This window comes from Xylocopa sonorina, chromosome 6 (genome assembly GCF_050948175.1).
Source record: "Xylocopa sonorina isolate GNS202 chromosome 6, iyXylSono1_principal, whole genome shotgun sequence".
NCBI lineage: Eukaryota > Metazoa > Arthropoda > Insecta > Hymenoptera > Apidae > Xylocopa > Xylocopa sonorina.
Genome location: NC_135198.1, coordinates 11592499 through 11608698, shown reverse-complemented (window position 1 = coordinate 11608698; position 16200 = coordinate 11592499). Strand labels below are relative to the sequence as shown.

Genomic DNA, 16200 nt, shown 5'->3' with positions numbered 1-16200 from the left:
AAGGTCTCGAGAAATTTCTACGAAGGAAAGTTTCTAAATGGAAGTGAGACATCGATAAAGCTGCCCAAACATGAATGAGACACGATGCCAACAACAAATTTTATTTACCAGAAATCTTATCTGCCGATACGTATATATCATAGGCCTGATAAACCGTTCGCGATCATAAATAACACCACGTCCGTGCCAAAATGTTTCTTCCGTCGGAAAAAAGAGGATCTGTGTCAGCAGTTATGCAATATCTTGATTTATAATTAAAATGTAGAAGAGTGTGGGGTAATCGCGGTCAACGGGTGATATCCGTCATCAAGAACACTAGAATATCGTTTTCCTTTTAACCATTTTGTTGTTCAGACTCGTGGTTCGTTAAGGAAGCTGATCATCTTAATTTATAAAATCTTTTCAAGTAATACGCGGAAAGTAAATGGTGAAAAAGAAAATTGTATGCGAGCATGGTGGCGAGTCGAAAAGGGTAAATCGAGCCGCGACTCGTAAATTACGGTCGCAACACGGAGGGCGGGACGGGGGTCAAAACGCGCGCGGCCAACGCGGCCTCGAATAGACTGTAAATTCAGTTTTCGCCGGGCCCACTCCCTCGTGAACCGGAAGCTACTTTGCGATGCAACGAGTAATGCATAATTTCGCTGATCGTCCACAAAGAACATCGACCCTTTGGCCGTAAACAAATTTTCCGTAGGCAAGCTGGTGCTGGAGGACAGATTTTCAACGTCGCCAAACTTTCTTAATTGAAACTTAACTTAATAATAATGATCCGGAACAGAGTATTCGGTATATTGAAATTCAAACGAGGTTGAGGGGGCGCGCGTGCGCCGTACCCGACGCAAACACCGCTAGGTTATTACGCCCGAATTTCAATTTGTTTGCAGGCAATATTATAATCGAATCGAATCGATGTCAAATAAACTAAACAGAATCACGTGATTAACGCGTTCTGCGTGGATACGGATCCTGTTTACTTTTGAGCGTCGCTCGACACGCAACAGTTAATAAATCAATAATTCGCGTAGAGCTGCTTATTAGCCGGGAATAGTTCCACGATTGTTCTCCAGCGTTTCGCAATTCTTCCCGCCACCCAACTAATTTCCATTGTTCGCTACCATCAGCCAACTTTGATCGCGGTTCAATAAAAACCGACGGTCGATAAATTGCTAAATTAATTCCAATAAGCTTTCTTTTCTCGCGATCAATTCCTATGATCATTCGTAAGTTTCAATTCAAACTAGAGGTAATTGTATAATCGTTGGAAATATTTGCACTTCTATTGGCACTGTGTGAAACTCGAATAAACACGTTTCCTGCATTATCGTTCGGTGCAACCAATTTTCGTATTACAAATCCTGCCTACGAATTATTTAACGAGGAAAATATGAATAGCTTGTTTTTCTTTTCCCTGCTTCTTTAAAAGTAGAAGCTTCGCGAATGTTCGAGGAATGCTGGACAACGATGCCCAAGTTTTCAATGAGCTTACACAAGACATATCCAAAAAGCGGATACTTGTTATCATTGTACGACTTGATGGAACATCAATGAAAACAAGTGGTACGCGCAAGTTGGCGTTGATTAACATTGTTGGGCAAACGTGCACGATCGCAATTTGTTTTCAACACATCTGAAAATAGAGAAAATCCAGATGAATTATTCTATTTCTTTCCTCCATCTATCTATCATAAACATAAACGTAATAATCTTAGCACTACTATCAGTCATGTAAACAAGTTAATTTCAACGATTCGCAAAAGTGAAGCTTTTTGATTTGGACGCAACCGGAAATGATGGATGTGAAACCATACAATTTAAGAAGGTACAAGTCTAAAATAAAATATATCGAAAGACAAATTTGCTCCGTTTTTCTCGACGATTAACGATCGCTAATTGCAAAGCTGATTTTCCACATACATAAGATTCATGTGTCGTTACTTTACTCGCGTTTAAAGATAAATATAAGCATGACATTACGAAATCTGTCGACCCTCGCAAGCAATCAAATGTAATCCGCTGGGGTTCTGATTTATCATTGACCTCCATTAAGTTATCGCAAGTGAGAATTCAGGATATCTGTTGTCAACGCTAAGCGAATTGCGTTAGAATAATTAACAGTTATTAGACACAAAATTGTACTACCACCGGCAGAGTCGAAATATCGTGATAGATGAATTAACATGCCTGTATCGAAAAGAAATCAATAATTTCATTGCGTTTCCAAAATAAATATTGATTACAAAGTAATAATATGTATAATAATCTTTTAAAAATACTGAATGGCTTTAAAAAATGAATGGCTGCTCCATTTGCCGACACATCTAGATACTAAACAATATGATCACGTCGATAAATTAGGTACCTTCAACCAAATCTACGGCGTCTTCACAAGTTGATTACGAATATTGACATTTCGAGCTAGCTATTGCACGTTTCAGCCTCGTCCAAAACAAATAAAGATAAACAACACCGCTGTACTTGACATAATTTTTTGTTATTTGCACAACACGTGTCGAATTAACACATAATGCTGTGTAAATTTAAAACAAGAGCTCTCTCAGTGATATGTTAAAACTGCTTGCAAAAACAGTGAACGATTTTACGCCACAACTATTGTATGGTTTCTCTAACGTAACTACTTAACATTGCATTCGAAATAATTGTGTATTTTTATGTTTTTTGTGTTAACATTGATTCTCGGAATATTTCAGTTTACCCCTGATATTCATTTCATACACGAAATAAGAATTCAGTAGAGTGAACAATAATAACAGCCTGAACATGTCAACTTTGGAAGATAAGATTTTAGGAGAAAAGTTACACTACTATTGCAGTTCTAGCGAAGAAGAAGATAACGACTCTGCAGATTCAGACAAAGAGGCGGAGGATGAGAAACGTTCGCAAATAATTACAGATTCTGTAGAACCATCGTTTTCAGAGTGGGATGGTACTTCTAGTAACACAGGCCCGAAGGGTGTCATAAAAGTAAGATTACAGTTTATATATGTTATCCAAATTTGTAACCGAGAAATGTATTTCAAGGATTGGCAGCGATACAAACAGCTGCAAGCTGAAAAAAGAGAGGTACAAGATAAAGAAAGACTGGACTTGATAAAAAAACTGAGTTTAACGTGTCGCAGTTCTTTAGACGAGGAGAAAGAGAAAATTATGCAGACTGATCCTGATCTCGCAGAATTGTTAGCCGATGAATTCCTTCTGGAATATCAGAAGCAAAGAATGAAAGAAATGCTCGCAAGAACCGAGAAACTTCGCTTTGGTAGATTATTTAATTTAGAAACAGCGGATCAATTTTTAGAAGCAATCGACAACGAAGACAAATCAGTGACAATTGTTGTTCACATTTATGAAGCTAACGTTCCTGGCTGCGAGGCTATGAATGGTTCTTTAATATCGGTTGCACAGGATTATCCTTTCGTGAAATTTTGTAAAATTTTAGGTTCGATTTTCAAAACATTTCACTGCTTTATATTTTTTCATTGCGACATACATGTATAAATATTACCTTTACTTACAGGTTCGGTAGCTGGACTCAGTAAACACTTTAAAAAAGAAGGAGTTCCAGCTTTGTTAGTTTACAAGGCTGGTCAAGTAATAGGGAATTTCATACACGTAACAGATTATTTAGGAATAGATTTTTATGCATCTGATGTTGAAACTTTTTTAATTGAACACGGAATGCTTACCGATAAGAATTGTGTACCTCTCATTACCTCGAAAAATGAAAATACATTATCAGATAGTGAGTAAAAAAGAAAGAGAATGTTTTTAACAGTTTTGAATATACCCTTCCTAGTTTAGCTCAAATATCATTTATAAAAAGCATACTTTATATGTTTAGTAGGATGATATTTGTTAACAGAGAAATTGTGTCTCCATACTAATTAAAACTGTCAGATCTCAGCAGATATTTAACATATTGAGTTCAACAAGTCGTATTGTCGGGATGTATATTTCAATAGTTTTATTGTAATTTATTTGATATTTCCCGCTTTAGGGATAAGAGAGAGAAAGATATATAAGCAAGCTATAAGAAAGAGCGAGACAGATGTTACCAACCCTACTCTGGAACCCCTGGCGCCATCCCTGCGAAAAGTGCTCAAACTGGTCGCACATCGTTATCGACAGCGAAGTAAACTACTTGTGGATTTTTATGTTGTCCACGATATTTTCTTCTAATTAACTTTTGCTGAGGATGGCTTTTATGTAACAAGTTTATTTAACAACAACAAGTCTTTACAATTAAGGTAATTTGAATTAGAAACTAAGAAATACAAATCTAGATTTGGCAAAGGCAAATTGTGATGTGTACTCTTTGATGGCGTAGAAAAAAGTGAATAATTTGAAAAGCGTAGAAATTTGAAAGACGTCGCAAACGAGAGTCTCTTGTTTATAGATGACGTGAATTAATTTTGAAACAATTTCCTAATGAAAATGTACCCTCCGAGGAGCGGAAGTAGATGGCTGTGAATGTGTCTGCTTATATGAGGAAGTCGGTAACGTCGGTAACGTCGGTAACGCCACATTACCCCCCTCCAAGTCACTTGGCCGGGAAGGACAAGTAGACGATTTACGTTCATAAGTTCTTAGTGGTACAGAATTTTCTTCAACTTCCATAAACGCTGGTTTAAGCCGTTCTGTAGAAATACATTGATTATTTCCTCGGAAATCGATAATGAAATTGTAATCTGAAACTCGTTCGACGACTTTAAATGGTCCTTCATATGGTTGTTCCAGAGGTTTTTTGACTGCATCTACGCGAACGAATACATGTGTGCAGGAATGTAAATCTTTAGAGAAGAAATGTGATTTTTTAATATGATGCATAGATGGTTTAGGCCGAATAAGTCGCATGGCCTCACGAAATTTATCAATTCTAAAATCATCATTTGGTTGAGAGTCATTAAATAGTTCTCCAGGTAGTCTGAGAGTCGTTCCATATAGCATCTCAGCAGCAGATGCCCCAAGATCTTCTTTAAAACTGGATCGCAGCCCTAACAAAACAGTGGGAAGAACTGCAACCCAATTCTTTTCTCCATGGCACATGATGGCTGCCTTCAAAGATCTATGCCACCTCTCAACCATTCCGTTTGAAGAAGGATGATATGCAGTTGTTCTAATTCTTTTGCATCCAAGTAAATTTGTTAATGCTTGAAAAAGTTGTGCTTCAAATTGTACGCCTCTGTCAGTAGTTATAGTGATAGGAGCACCAAATCTCGATACCCAGGTGGCATAAAACTTCGAGGCAACCGTTTCCGCAGAAGCTTCCTTCAATGGAACGGCCTCAGGCCACCGGGAAAATCTATCTATGATAGTTAAACAATATTTATAATTATTAATTTCTGGAAGTGGTCCAATTAAATCTAAATGAACATGTTCGAATCTACCTTGTGGAATGGCTATGCGTTGAGGTAGATTTATAGTATGACGTGATATTTTACTTTTTTGGCATTGTATGCAAGATCTGGCCCAATGAGTTATGTCCTTGTTCATATTTGGCCAAACATATTTATCACTAATCATCTTTTTTGTGATACGACCACTAGGATGAGCTGGACCATGAATAATGTCGAAAATTCGTCTGCGCAACGTTTCTGGTATATAAGGCCTAATGTGATTATTCGAAATATCGCAATAAATGGCGGCTTCTGATTCGGTTATCTTTAACTTTTTTAATTGTAATGATGTGTTATTATTTAATATTTGTTGCAATTCTAAATCTTTATCTTGATGTTCAGCAATGTCTTTCATGCTTACCGCAACTGGCATGCTAATAACGTCCAGCCGTGATAATGCATCAGCTACCATATTTTCATTGCCCGGAATGTGGATAATAGTAGTTGAAAATTGTCCGATGTAATCTAAGTGTCTTAATTGTCTCGGTGAGGCTTTGTCGGATTTTTGAGAAAAAGCATAGATTAAAGGTTTATGGTCAGTCTGAATTACAAAAGTACGTCCTTCTAAGTAATGTTTAAAATGTTTAATTGATTTGTATATGGCAGTTAGTTCTTTGTCGTACGTACTGTATTTAGTCTCAGCAGGAGAAAATTTTTTTGAAAAGAAACCAAGTGGTTCCCACATTCCGGTAGTGTTTTGCTGTTGAAGTACTGCGCCTATTGCCGAATCAGATGCATCTGTAACTAATGTAAGTGGTGCATTATCTTTCGGGTGTACCAGTAACGTTGCGTCCGCCAATGAATTTTTACAATTTTCAAATGCTATTTCAGCCTCTGGTGTCCAGGGAATTATGCGCTTGTCGCGTTTTTTAGCTCCTTCTAAAAACTTGTAAAGCGGTGATTGTATTCGAGCTGCATTTTTAATGAAACGTCTATAAAAATTAATAATGCCTAAAAATCGGCGTAAATCTTGTATGGTTTTTGGCTTAGTGTATTCTTGAATATTCTTAACTTTGTCGGGTACAGGCCTGGCTCCCTTATTATCTATCTGGTAACCCAGGTACTGAACGGATGACATGCCGAAATTACATTTTGATAGGTTAATGGATATTCCATATGTTTTTAAGCGTGAGAAAACTTGTTTGAGATGATGTTTATGTTCCGCTTCATTGGCGGAAGCGATTAAGACATCATCCACGTAACAAAATGCGAAATCTAATCCTCGGAGTACTGTATCCATGAAGCGTTGAAAAGTTTGAGCAGCATTTTTTAAACCAAAAGTCATAACGTTGTATTCAAAGAGGCCAAATGGTGTAATTATAGCTGTTTTTGCGCGATCTTCTGGCGCCATAGGTATTTGGTGATACGCTTTTTCTAAATCTAAAGTTGTAAAAATGTTCGTCCCGTCTAGTCTGTTTGTGAAGTCTTGGATGTGTGGAATGGGGTATCTGTCAGGTACGGTTAAACTGTTTAGTCGTCTATAGTCCCCACAAAGTCGCCACTCACCATTCTTTTTTGATACCATATGTAATGGGCTTGCCCAAGGGCTACTAGACGGTTGGCAAATACCTTGATTTAATAAATAATTAATTTCGGCTTGAGCTGCCTTAAGTTTTTCTGGAGGTAATCTCCGTGCTCGCTCTGCAAAAGGTGTTCCTTTTGTGATTATGTGATGCTGTATTTGGTGTTTAGGATTATCTTGTTTGCAAATTGGTCTAGTTATTTCTATAAATTCTTTAATAATGTTTTTATATGCGTTATTGGAATCTACTGTCGTGAGCGTCGGTTGCGTATCTGTCCTAAGCTCGCCTATGGTATGTAAATTCGTAAGTCCGTCAATGAGTCTTCTGTTACGAATGTCCACCAGAAGACCGTAGTGTTTAAGAAAATCTGCGCCTAAAATTGGCTGTTTAACATTAGCTATGAGAAATTCCCAAAAAAATTGACGTCGTAATCCGAGGTTTAAACTTACTTTGGTCGTACCATAAGTATCTATCGGAGTACCGTTTGCTGCGTAAATCTTAAAGTCGGTGGGAGTTGATCCTCCTGTTGCCGATCTCAGCGGCAAGACGGAGATATCCGCTCCGGTATCCACTAAATACCTTATTCCACTACGTTTGTCTGATATTAAGAGGCGGCAATTTCCAATGCGACCTTCCGAAGCCGTCTCAATTCGGGTAGGCGCCGTTAGTTTTCCTGTTGGCCTGATGATGGTCGTTTCGGTGCTGATACTGTCCAAGAGCATGGTTGATTACAGCGATAAGCTTGATTGCCGAATTTCTGATGATAAAAACATAAGCTATTGCTTCGCTCTCTTGATTGCTGCCGCAAGGGGGATGTTGATGAACGAGATCGTGGTCTCCAAGATGTCCGCATTTGTTGTTCCATTTGCCGCATTTGTTGTTCCGTTTGCCGCATTTGTTGTTCCATTTGCCGCATTTGTTGTTCCGTTTGCCGCTTTTCTGTAGTAAATGTCTCCATCATCGATGTGAGACGATCTAATCTATCCCTCAGTAATGATATTTCGTTTCTTTCCGATGAATCTTCTGTTCTAGTTAAAATGGCTGCAATATTCCCGGAAGACATTTCTAAAATTTTATCTGCAAGCAATGCTAATTTTTCTAAGTCTGTCGTTTCACTAATAGCCAAAATACTCTTAACGTTTTCAGGTAACTGTTCTATCCATAAAGAACGAAGGACTGCATCTCCTATCTGACCTCCCGCTAAATTTCTTAGTCGTTGTAGAAAATGCGATGGTTTTTCATCGCCCATGCCACGGCTTCGCAAAGCCCTACGAAGTTTCGACTCAGGTGATTCATCGAAGGTATTTATTATTCGTTTCTTAACTTCCTCGTACTTTCCTCGCGCCGGAGGCGAGGTCAGTACGTCAGCAATGTAAGGTAAAATGTTTTGGTCGAGCTGAGTAACGACATATCTGTACTTGGTTTCATCACTACTGATTCTAGCGAGATCAAATACTAATTCAACTTGTGCAAACCATAAACTTGGATTTTCTTTCCAAAACGGTGGTAATTTACGTAAAGATGTTAAATTAATACTAACATCCTCCTGATCGGATTGTTGGATTTTTGAAATATTCTCCTCTCTTAAGACGTCCTCCAGCGAAGAATCATCTCTTATTATGTCTTTTCTAACTGGCGATCTTGATACGGCCATCCTTAAATATTTGTTAGTTAAAATTGAATGCAAAAGTTGTTACGTTTATCAAATCGAGTGCGTTGATCAAATCGGCTGTGTTGCTGCGATGATCACGTTGGCTTCGATTATCACGTCGGTCGGGGTCACCAATTGTGGATTTTTATGTTGTCCACGATATTTTCTTCTAATTAACTTTTGCTGAGGATGGCTTTTATGTAACAAGTTTATTTAACAACAACAAGTCTTTACAATTAAGGTAATTTGAATTAGAAACTAAGAAATACAAATCTAGATTTGGCAAAGGCAAATTGTGATGTGTACTCTTTGATGGCGTAGAAAAAAGTGAATAATTTGAAAAGCGTAGAAATTTGAAAGACGTCGCAAACGAGAGTCTCTTGTTTATAGATGACGTGAATTAATTTTGAAACAATTTCCTAATGAAAATGTACCCTCCGAGGAGCGGAAGTAGATGGCTGTGAATGTGTCTGCTTATATGAGGAAGTCGGTAACGTCGGTAACGTCGGTAACGCCACATACTGAAAACTACTAGCGCCATCTCTGCGGGAAGTAGTCAAGCTATTGCCCGCCCAGTTTCAGCGCTTCTCCAAGAGATGGCGCTAGTAGTCTTCAGTAGTTTACTTCGCTGTCGATAACGATGTGCGACCAGTTTGAGCACTTTTCGCAGAGATGGCGCCAGGGGTTCCAGAGTAGTATTGGTAACATCTCTCTCACTCTTTCGTATAGCTTTCTTATATATCTTTCTCTCTCTTACCTCTAAAGTGGGAAATATAAAAATAACATATAATATGATGATATAGAATAAAGGTTTAAAAGGTCTGTTCCTATTAAAATTGCACAATATGTAGTATTTATTATTTATATTTACATACGTTAGTTTATATTCTGACTTGCAACCAACAATTGCTGTATCGAGTTAGATTATTAAAAATAATAAAAACAAGCATAATCTTTGTCTCATGTTAATCTATTTTAGAATCAAAATGAATAAACTGTTTAATTCTGGGATGCAAAAATGTAATCCTACGCCATCACTGAGAAAATTGATGAATGAACGACATTGACAGGTGGTATCAACACTAGAACAGCACTGCGTATATTTCAATACATGTTGCAACTGTTACAAGGTACTGTAATATATAAGTAATATTTCAAAAAAGGAATAATACATCTTAATATAATCATTTTTATGAATGTATAAATAAATTTATATATGTTTCTGATAAAATATAATAGTAGTATGTATTTATTTTAGTTCAAGATATAAATTACCTATTTTATAATTAACTTAAAGTTTTTTTAATATTTGTTTCTTTGTTTTTATAGCTTTGCAAAAGTTTAAATAAATCTTCAAGACTTCATCATACTCTGTGTTTTGTAAACTTTCATATTGTCTCTTTAAATTTTCTTTCTCTTTGATTTCGTTCATTATTGCAAACAACTTTTCCTCTACAGTAGTATTTAACATTCTGTAAGCATCGATCGTTACAGGAGTTTCCTTGTACATTTTCATAATACATGATATCTTTGTGATCTTTGCTTGCATTTCTGCAACCTGTGCTTGCAGTAATATGTAATCTGCTTTTTCTAAGTAAATTCTACTTGCGTCCTCATACTTTAATTTATTCCATTTGTTCATTAAATTCTTACACTTTATAATGTCTGCTTCGTATTGGCCACATAATTCTTCTATTTTATCTTTCCACGTAAGTATTTGTACCGCATGAGATTCGAATATCTTTTTACGCACATTACAGTCGGTTGATCTTAAAACTTCCTTTACATTCCCTCCCAATTGTTCATATCTAAAAAAATGTGACTCAGATACATTAGATCCTTACTTAATTAGATATGAAAAAAATATACATGCATATACATATATGATAAGTATTTTGCTAAACCTTAATACAAATGCATGTGTCTTTTCTCTCAATAATGTTTCCACGTAACATTTAATGCTTAACGTCTGTTCGTAATTGAGATCATATTTCGGCAGATCTGTGATTCCTAAAACACTTGATTCTTCTTGTATACTCATTGACGTAGGTGATAAACGCATATATTTATTAAGCTCATGAATTAAAAGTAGGCCTTTCAATTTAGTAACGACATCGTCGGACAATGTTCCTTTCACATTTCTCGATGCATCTTGTATACATTTCAAAATTATTTCACTTTTTATATAATCCCCTATACTTTCCTCGCACAGAGTAAGACACTTAACTATTTTCTCTAAATGGTTAGAACCTTGATTTACAGTGTTTTTACTTGTATTATTGTTTATACTACAGTGCTCAAACAAGTTTTGCAGTGAATCTATTCGACCACATATTCGACTACAATTTACGCGAGAGATCCGTGAAATACTTTGTAAATCTAAAAACATAATCACAGAAATGAATCATTTTGCGCTAAAAACTTTCGAAGCTTATTCAAATAAATACAACTGATGATTTACGAACCTGACATTTGGCTTAAATCACTAAAGCTACCCATTTTTAACAAAACTTCGTCAATCAGTAGAACTGTTTTCACGAGCCTTTTAAATTCAAACGGTTGAAGAGATGTTCCCAAGTTACACACAGAGGGGAATGTGTATTTATATTTTAACACAAATTCTTTTACGTACCATTTTTATTCAAATAACTTTTGTGCTACGGTAAAATAGGTAACGTTAATTTTCTTTAACAATATACTAAGTAAATAACATATAAAAAGGAAATGCGAACAATGTTTACTGGTGCTGATTGGACGTGAAGGAACTCGGGTAGGGGTATCGGTAAATGGTATACAAGTTTTCATCTACGTGCGCCAGTATGTCCATAGCCGTGGACGGCGTCAGTGTACATTTGTGGATGATCGTGTTTAATCTGAGAAATGGCGGCCAACATTAATGGTGTGTTCACTGAAAATTTACAAAATGCTATACTTCAAAGCAAAGTGCTTATCGTTGGTGCTGGTGGAATCGGATGTGAAATATTGAAAAATCTTGTGATGACAGGATTCACCGACATCGAAATAGTGAGGACATTCAAATTTATTAACGTATCTTCGTGTTTCTCTAACCTATACTATTTTCCCTCCTTTATTGATATTTGTCGTAACCCAAAACTAAAAACCGGCATACATGTTATTGCGATCCATTGTAACATATAGTACTCTCCATAACTATTCGAATACTATTAGATTGTATGTAAATATGCAATAATTATTCCGTATTATTTAAATTGCAAGGAAACGTGTATTAATTTCAGATTGACTTAGATACGATTGATGTTAGCAACTTGAACAGACAGTTTTTATTTCAAAAGAAGCACGTGGGAAAATCAAAAGCTGATGTCGCGAGAGAGACAGCATTGACATTTAATCCTGACGCAAAAATAGTTCATTACCATGACAGTATTACATCGTAAGTATTCTCGTATTTTCAGAATAACATTTGGGCTTTTTATATTCTACGATTAACTATTTATATTTTCAGTCCTGATTATGGAGTGTCATTTTTTAAAAAATTCACACTAGTTATGAATGCACTTGATAACAGAGCTGCTAGAAATCATGTAAATAGAATGTGTTTAGCAGCTGATGTACCATTAATTGAATCTGGCACGGCTGGTTACGAGGGGCAAGTGGAACTTATAAAGAAAGGATTAAGTCAATGTTATGAATGTACGCCAAAGGCTACGCAGAAAACATTTCCTGGATGTACAATTCGTAATACACCTAGCGAACCGATTCATTGCATAGTATGGGCGAAACATTTGTTCAAGTAAACCTTCAAATTAATATTTCTCTAAAAAAATCAAAATGTAGGACCATATAAAAATGCATCTTCAAATTTTATCTAGTCAATTGTTTGGCGAAGAAGATCCTGATCAAGATGTGTCTCCAGATACTGCTGACCCAGAAGCAACAGGTATCATTAATGTTTATGCTTACTACAAATTATTTAAGCAATATACACACATAAAAATTATTTATTATAGATTCAGCTGCTCAGGGTGCATTAAATTCAAAATCAAATGAGAAGGGAAACGTTGATAGGATATCCACTAAAGTTTGGGCACAATCATGTAATTATGATCCAGAGAAACTATTTACAAAGTTATTTCATGATGATATAAAGTACTTGCTTAGTATGGATAACTTATGGAAGAAACGAAGACCACCTACTCCTTTGAATTGGAAAGAATTACCAGATGGAGGTCTGTAGAATAATTTGAAATCACCACTTAGTTAAATATCTATAGTATATCAAATCTCTTTATAATATAGTACCAGGATGCAGTAAGGAAGTAAATGAACCTGGTTTAAAAGATCAACAACGTTGGAGTATCTCTAAGTGTGGTACAATATTTGCCGAATCAGTGAAAACTCTAAGCAATGCATTGAAAGCTTCCCAGGAAAAATCATCGAATAACCATCTTGTATGGGATAAAGATGATCAAAGTTCAATGGATTTTGTTGCAGCCTGTGCCAACATAAGGGCTCATATTTTTGGTATACCTCAAAAAACGAGATTTGATATAAAATGTAAGTGAATAGTTATAACACTGGATACCATTGTAGGCTGCTCAAGATCATATAATTTCTATATTCTAAAGTTAAGGAAAATTTGTTTAACTTCCATTATGTTTTACAGCAATGGCAGGGAACATAATCCCCGCGATAGCAACTACGAATGCAATAGTTGCTGGTTTAGTTGTTCTCCATGCATTCCGCATTCTTGAAAATAATTTGAAAGCTTGTAAATCTGTATATTTACGTTCGAAAATGAATCATCGCAATCAGTTGTTGGTACCTGAGAAAAATGTTAATCCACCAAATCCAAAATGTTATGTTTGTGCACCTACACCACAAGCCGTATTAGTAATCGACACATCTAAAGTGACAATCAAAGAACTGGACGAAGTAGTATTAAAGAATAGGTTGAACATGGTTGCTCCAGATGTTATGATTGATGGTACCGGTACCGTTGTTATCAGTAGTGAAGAAGGAGAAACTGAGCAGAATAATGATAAACTTTTAGAAGAATTAGGGATTAAGGACGGTACTATCCTTAAGGTCGATGATTTTCAACAAAATTATTCTTTAACTGTAACTATAGTGTATAGAGAACGGTCGAATTTGAAAGGTGACAGCCCTGACTTCCTTATATTAGCAGATGAAAAAGATCTTAAACCTAAGGAAGATAATGATTTGGTAAAACCGTCTACTTCAAACGGTCAGGTAAGTAGATCAATAGATGACATGTTAATGTTTAAAAACTTAGGATCTATGCAAACTAAGAATTTTATTATTATGATCTAGGTGGAATCATCCGATGATAATGTAATGATAGTTGATACTGAAACTGTTCCATCAGCCATGGCAAAGAAACGTAAAACTGAGTCTCCCGAGGGAATTGTATCGTCGAAAAAACGGAAATTACAAGTTCACGATGTGGATGATGACGTTTCCATTATTGAGAATGATACAAATAATGATACTGCTAAGTTAGAGTCTAAAATAAATAAAAATTCGGAAGACGATGACTGTTTAATTGTACATGATGATAATATGCAAACTGCAGCTTCACAGTGAGTTGGTGAAGTAAGTATACTAAAAATACTTTAACTGAAATTGGAAAGATAAGAGATTTTCATCAATTTAATATGTTGATTACTTAGTTTTATACAAAAGTGTGTATTTGTACGAAAAAAAATGTACATACATACTAATTCCAATAATCGTTTTATGAATTTCATTTTGCTGTTTAAATTTTCGTACAGTTTTATTAAAATATTCATTGATTAATAAAGGTCGTGATTATTAGAAAATAAGGGATCATGATACATATGATAGCAAACTATGCAAGCGAATGGTACATGTATAATAGCGATCTTACCGAAAATTATTTTTGAATGAAATGTATTTTAATTTCTACAAATATTTATAAAAATACAGAGTGTTATGTTTGTAGTACATCATTTCATAGATCCAGTGACTATGAAATGCATTTTTATACAAAAAACAAAAAAGAAATAAATACTTTTTTCTTACTACAAAAATATTATCTTTCTATTGAGTTAAGATTTTTTTAATCTTTTGTCCACACAATTTAGGTATCGACTAATATTGTAATTGTACATTTCAAAGTCAATTTTATATCTTTCATACAACTTTAACACTATATCATGTGTTAGATTTGCAAAGTACTTGCACGTAATATCAAAATTCGTATATCCACCTCGTGTTTTCTGCATATTAGGAAAATATACTTTATTTTTGTCCAAGTTAAATTTAGAGAAAATGTAATTAATTTGCCCATACGTATAATCGTCCAACTTTAAAACATAATTATATCGCACATCACACAGAGCACAGTGTGTATAGTATGGAGCCCAGTGAACATCGTCTTCTTCAGAGCTTCGTAAAAGCCATTCCAGGAATTCTTTAAATGTTGGCACGATCTTTAATCTTTTGATAAAATAGAGACTTGTATTAAAAAGCAATCAATAACTTAAAAGAAATACTTATTACTTCATAGCCATTATACCTTTTGTCAGATGTAAATACTTTTCGTTGAAAATTACTAGATGTTGTATTCGAATGCAACAATTTAGGTCTCGTAAAACGGAATATTTTTTTTGTATAAATCCAAGCTTGTGCGGTATACTTCGAATTATCCTCTATTCGATCTCTAATAGTCGAGAAATATTCTACTATGTAACTCAATCATGTATACTTCATAAAAAAAATATTGAAATGCAGTTACCTGTATGACGAAACGAGCCTTTGAAAAGGATGTCGTACTACGAGAAGTTTAAATATTTTTGTATCATTTGATATTAGTTCCAGTTCCTTTATAGTTTGTGGTGTTAATATATCAACTTCTCTATGAATAATTTAAAGTATTAGTACATAAAATACTAAGGAGAAAGAGAAATGTAAAATTACTTGTAATAATTCCGCGTATGTGGTCGATTTTTCATGTCTGCAAACAATTTTGTAAAACTTGTAGAAGCTGCCTTTCTAATCCAACAATACATTGACTTATGTTTAGGATTATATAAAAAATGCCTTTTTATCAAAGGAGTCTTTAAATTATATTTCGTGCATACATTTGCAATTCGTTGCAGTATCATTGCACTTTCCTATTTAAAAAAAGATATATCAAAGCTTTTATTTATCACATTCAACTAGCATAACTGTTCATTTGCTTACCTGTAAATTAATCGGTTCTCCATTGAATTCATCATGTTCCAAAACTTCTATCTCCAAATTCACGGGTTTTGTAACTGTCTGAGATATTGCAAGATATTTTTGCTTTGTTTGATTATACTTCGCAAAAAACAATGAAATTTCATATTGTGTTAAATAGGAAGCTTGTCTTATTTTTAGCAGAAAGTAGCAAATTGCGATGTATAAAGTAACGCACAACATACATTTTATGAAGTGGGTATGAAGTAACATAATTAAAAACTGATGCGTGTGTATTCTGACAATCAACTACCAAGATTGAAACATCCGTCCATTAATTGTCCGCGTGGATGGTGTAGAAGATAAGATTTATCTCGCATGTTTCATTATTTTCCAATTGCTTGTAAAGATGATTAGAAAACTTATA

General features: G+C 35.1%; 4 protein-coding genes across 4 annotated transcripts; 2 read left to right on the top strand and 2 right to left on the bottom strand.

Annotated features, from left to right (window-relative positions):
* Positions 1 to 2610: 2610 nt before the first annotated feature.
* On the top strand, positions 2611 to 3781 carry LOC143424216 (phosducin-like protein 1). Its single transcript, XM_076896133.1, has 4 exons — positions 2611 to 2631; positions 2712 to 2985; positions 3043 to 3457; positions 3536 to 3781. The coding sequence occupies exons 2-4, from the start codon at positions 2782 to 2784 to the stop codon at positions 3766 to 3768; spliced, it is 852 nt and encodes a 283-aa protein (XP_076752248.1). The 5' UTR covers positions 2611 to 2631; positions 2712 to 2781; the 3' UTR covers positions 3769 to 3781.
* Positions 3782 to 9797: 6016 nt separating this feature from the next.
* LOC143424368 (uncharacterized) lies at positions 9798 to 11147 on the bottom strand. The gene is made up of 3 exons (XM_076896385.1): positions 11054 to 11147; positions 10493 to 10967; positions 9798 to 10396 (listed from the first exon to the last, which is right to left on the bottom strand). The coding sequence occupies exons 1-3, from the start codon at positions 11085 to 11087 to the stop codon at positions 9880 to 9882; spliced, it is 1026 nt and encodes a 341-aa protein (XP_076752500.1). The 5' UTR covers positions 11088 to 11147; the 3' UTR covers positions 9798 to 9879.
* Positions 11148 to 11425: 278 nt separating this feature from the next.
* Positions 11426 to 14555, top strand: Uba2 (Ubiquitin-like activating enzyme 2). Its single transcript, XM_076896842.1, has 8 exons — positions 11426 to 11612; positions 11846 to 12000; positions 12073 to 12360; positions 12440 to 12507; positions 12578 to 12796; positions 12867 to 13124; positions 13234 to 13820; positions 13902 to 14555. The coding sequence occupies exons 1-8, from the start codon at positions 11469 to 11471 to the stop codon at positions 14172 to 14174; spliced, it is 1992 nt and encodes a 663-aa protein (XP_076752957.1). The 5' UTR covers positions 11426 to 11468; the 3' UTR covers positions 14175 to 14555.
* Positions 14531 to 16113, bottom strand: LOC143424648 (carbohydrate sulfotransferase 11). The gene is made up of 5 exons (XM_076896847.1): positions 15798 to 16113; positions 15531 to 15727; positions 15349 to 15468; positions 15130 to 15273; positions 14531 to 15050 (listed from the first exon to the last, which is right to left on the bottom strand). The coding sequence occupies exons 1-5, from the start codon at positions 16044 to 16046 to the stop codon at positions 14660 to 14662; spliced, it is 1101 nt and encodes a 366-aa protein (XP_076752962.1). The 5' UTR covers positions 16047 to 16113; the 3' UTR covers positions 14531 to 14659.
* Positions 16114 to 16200: the final 87 nt, after the last annotated feature.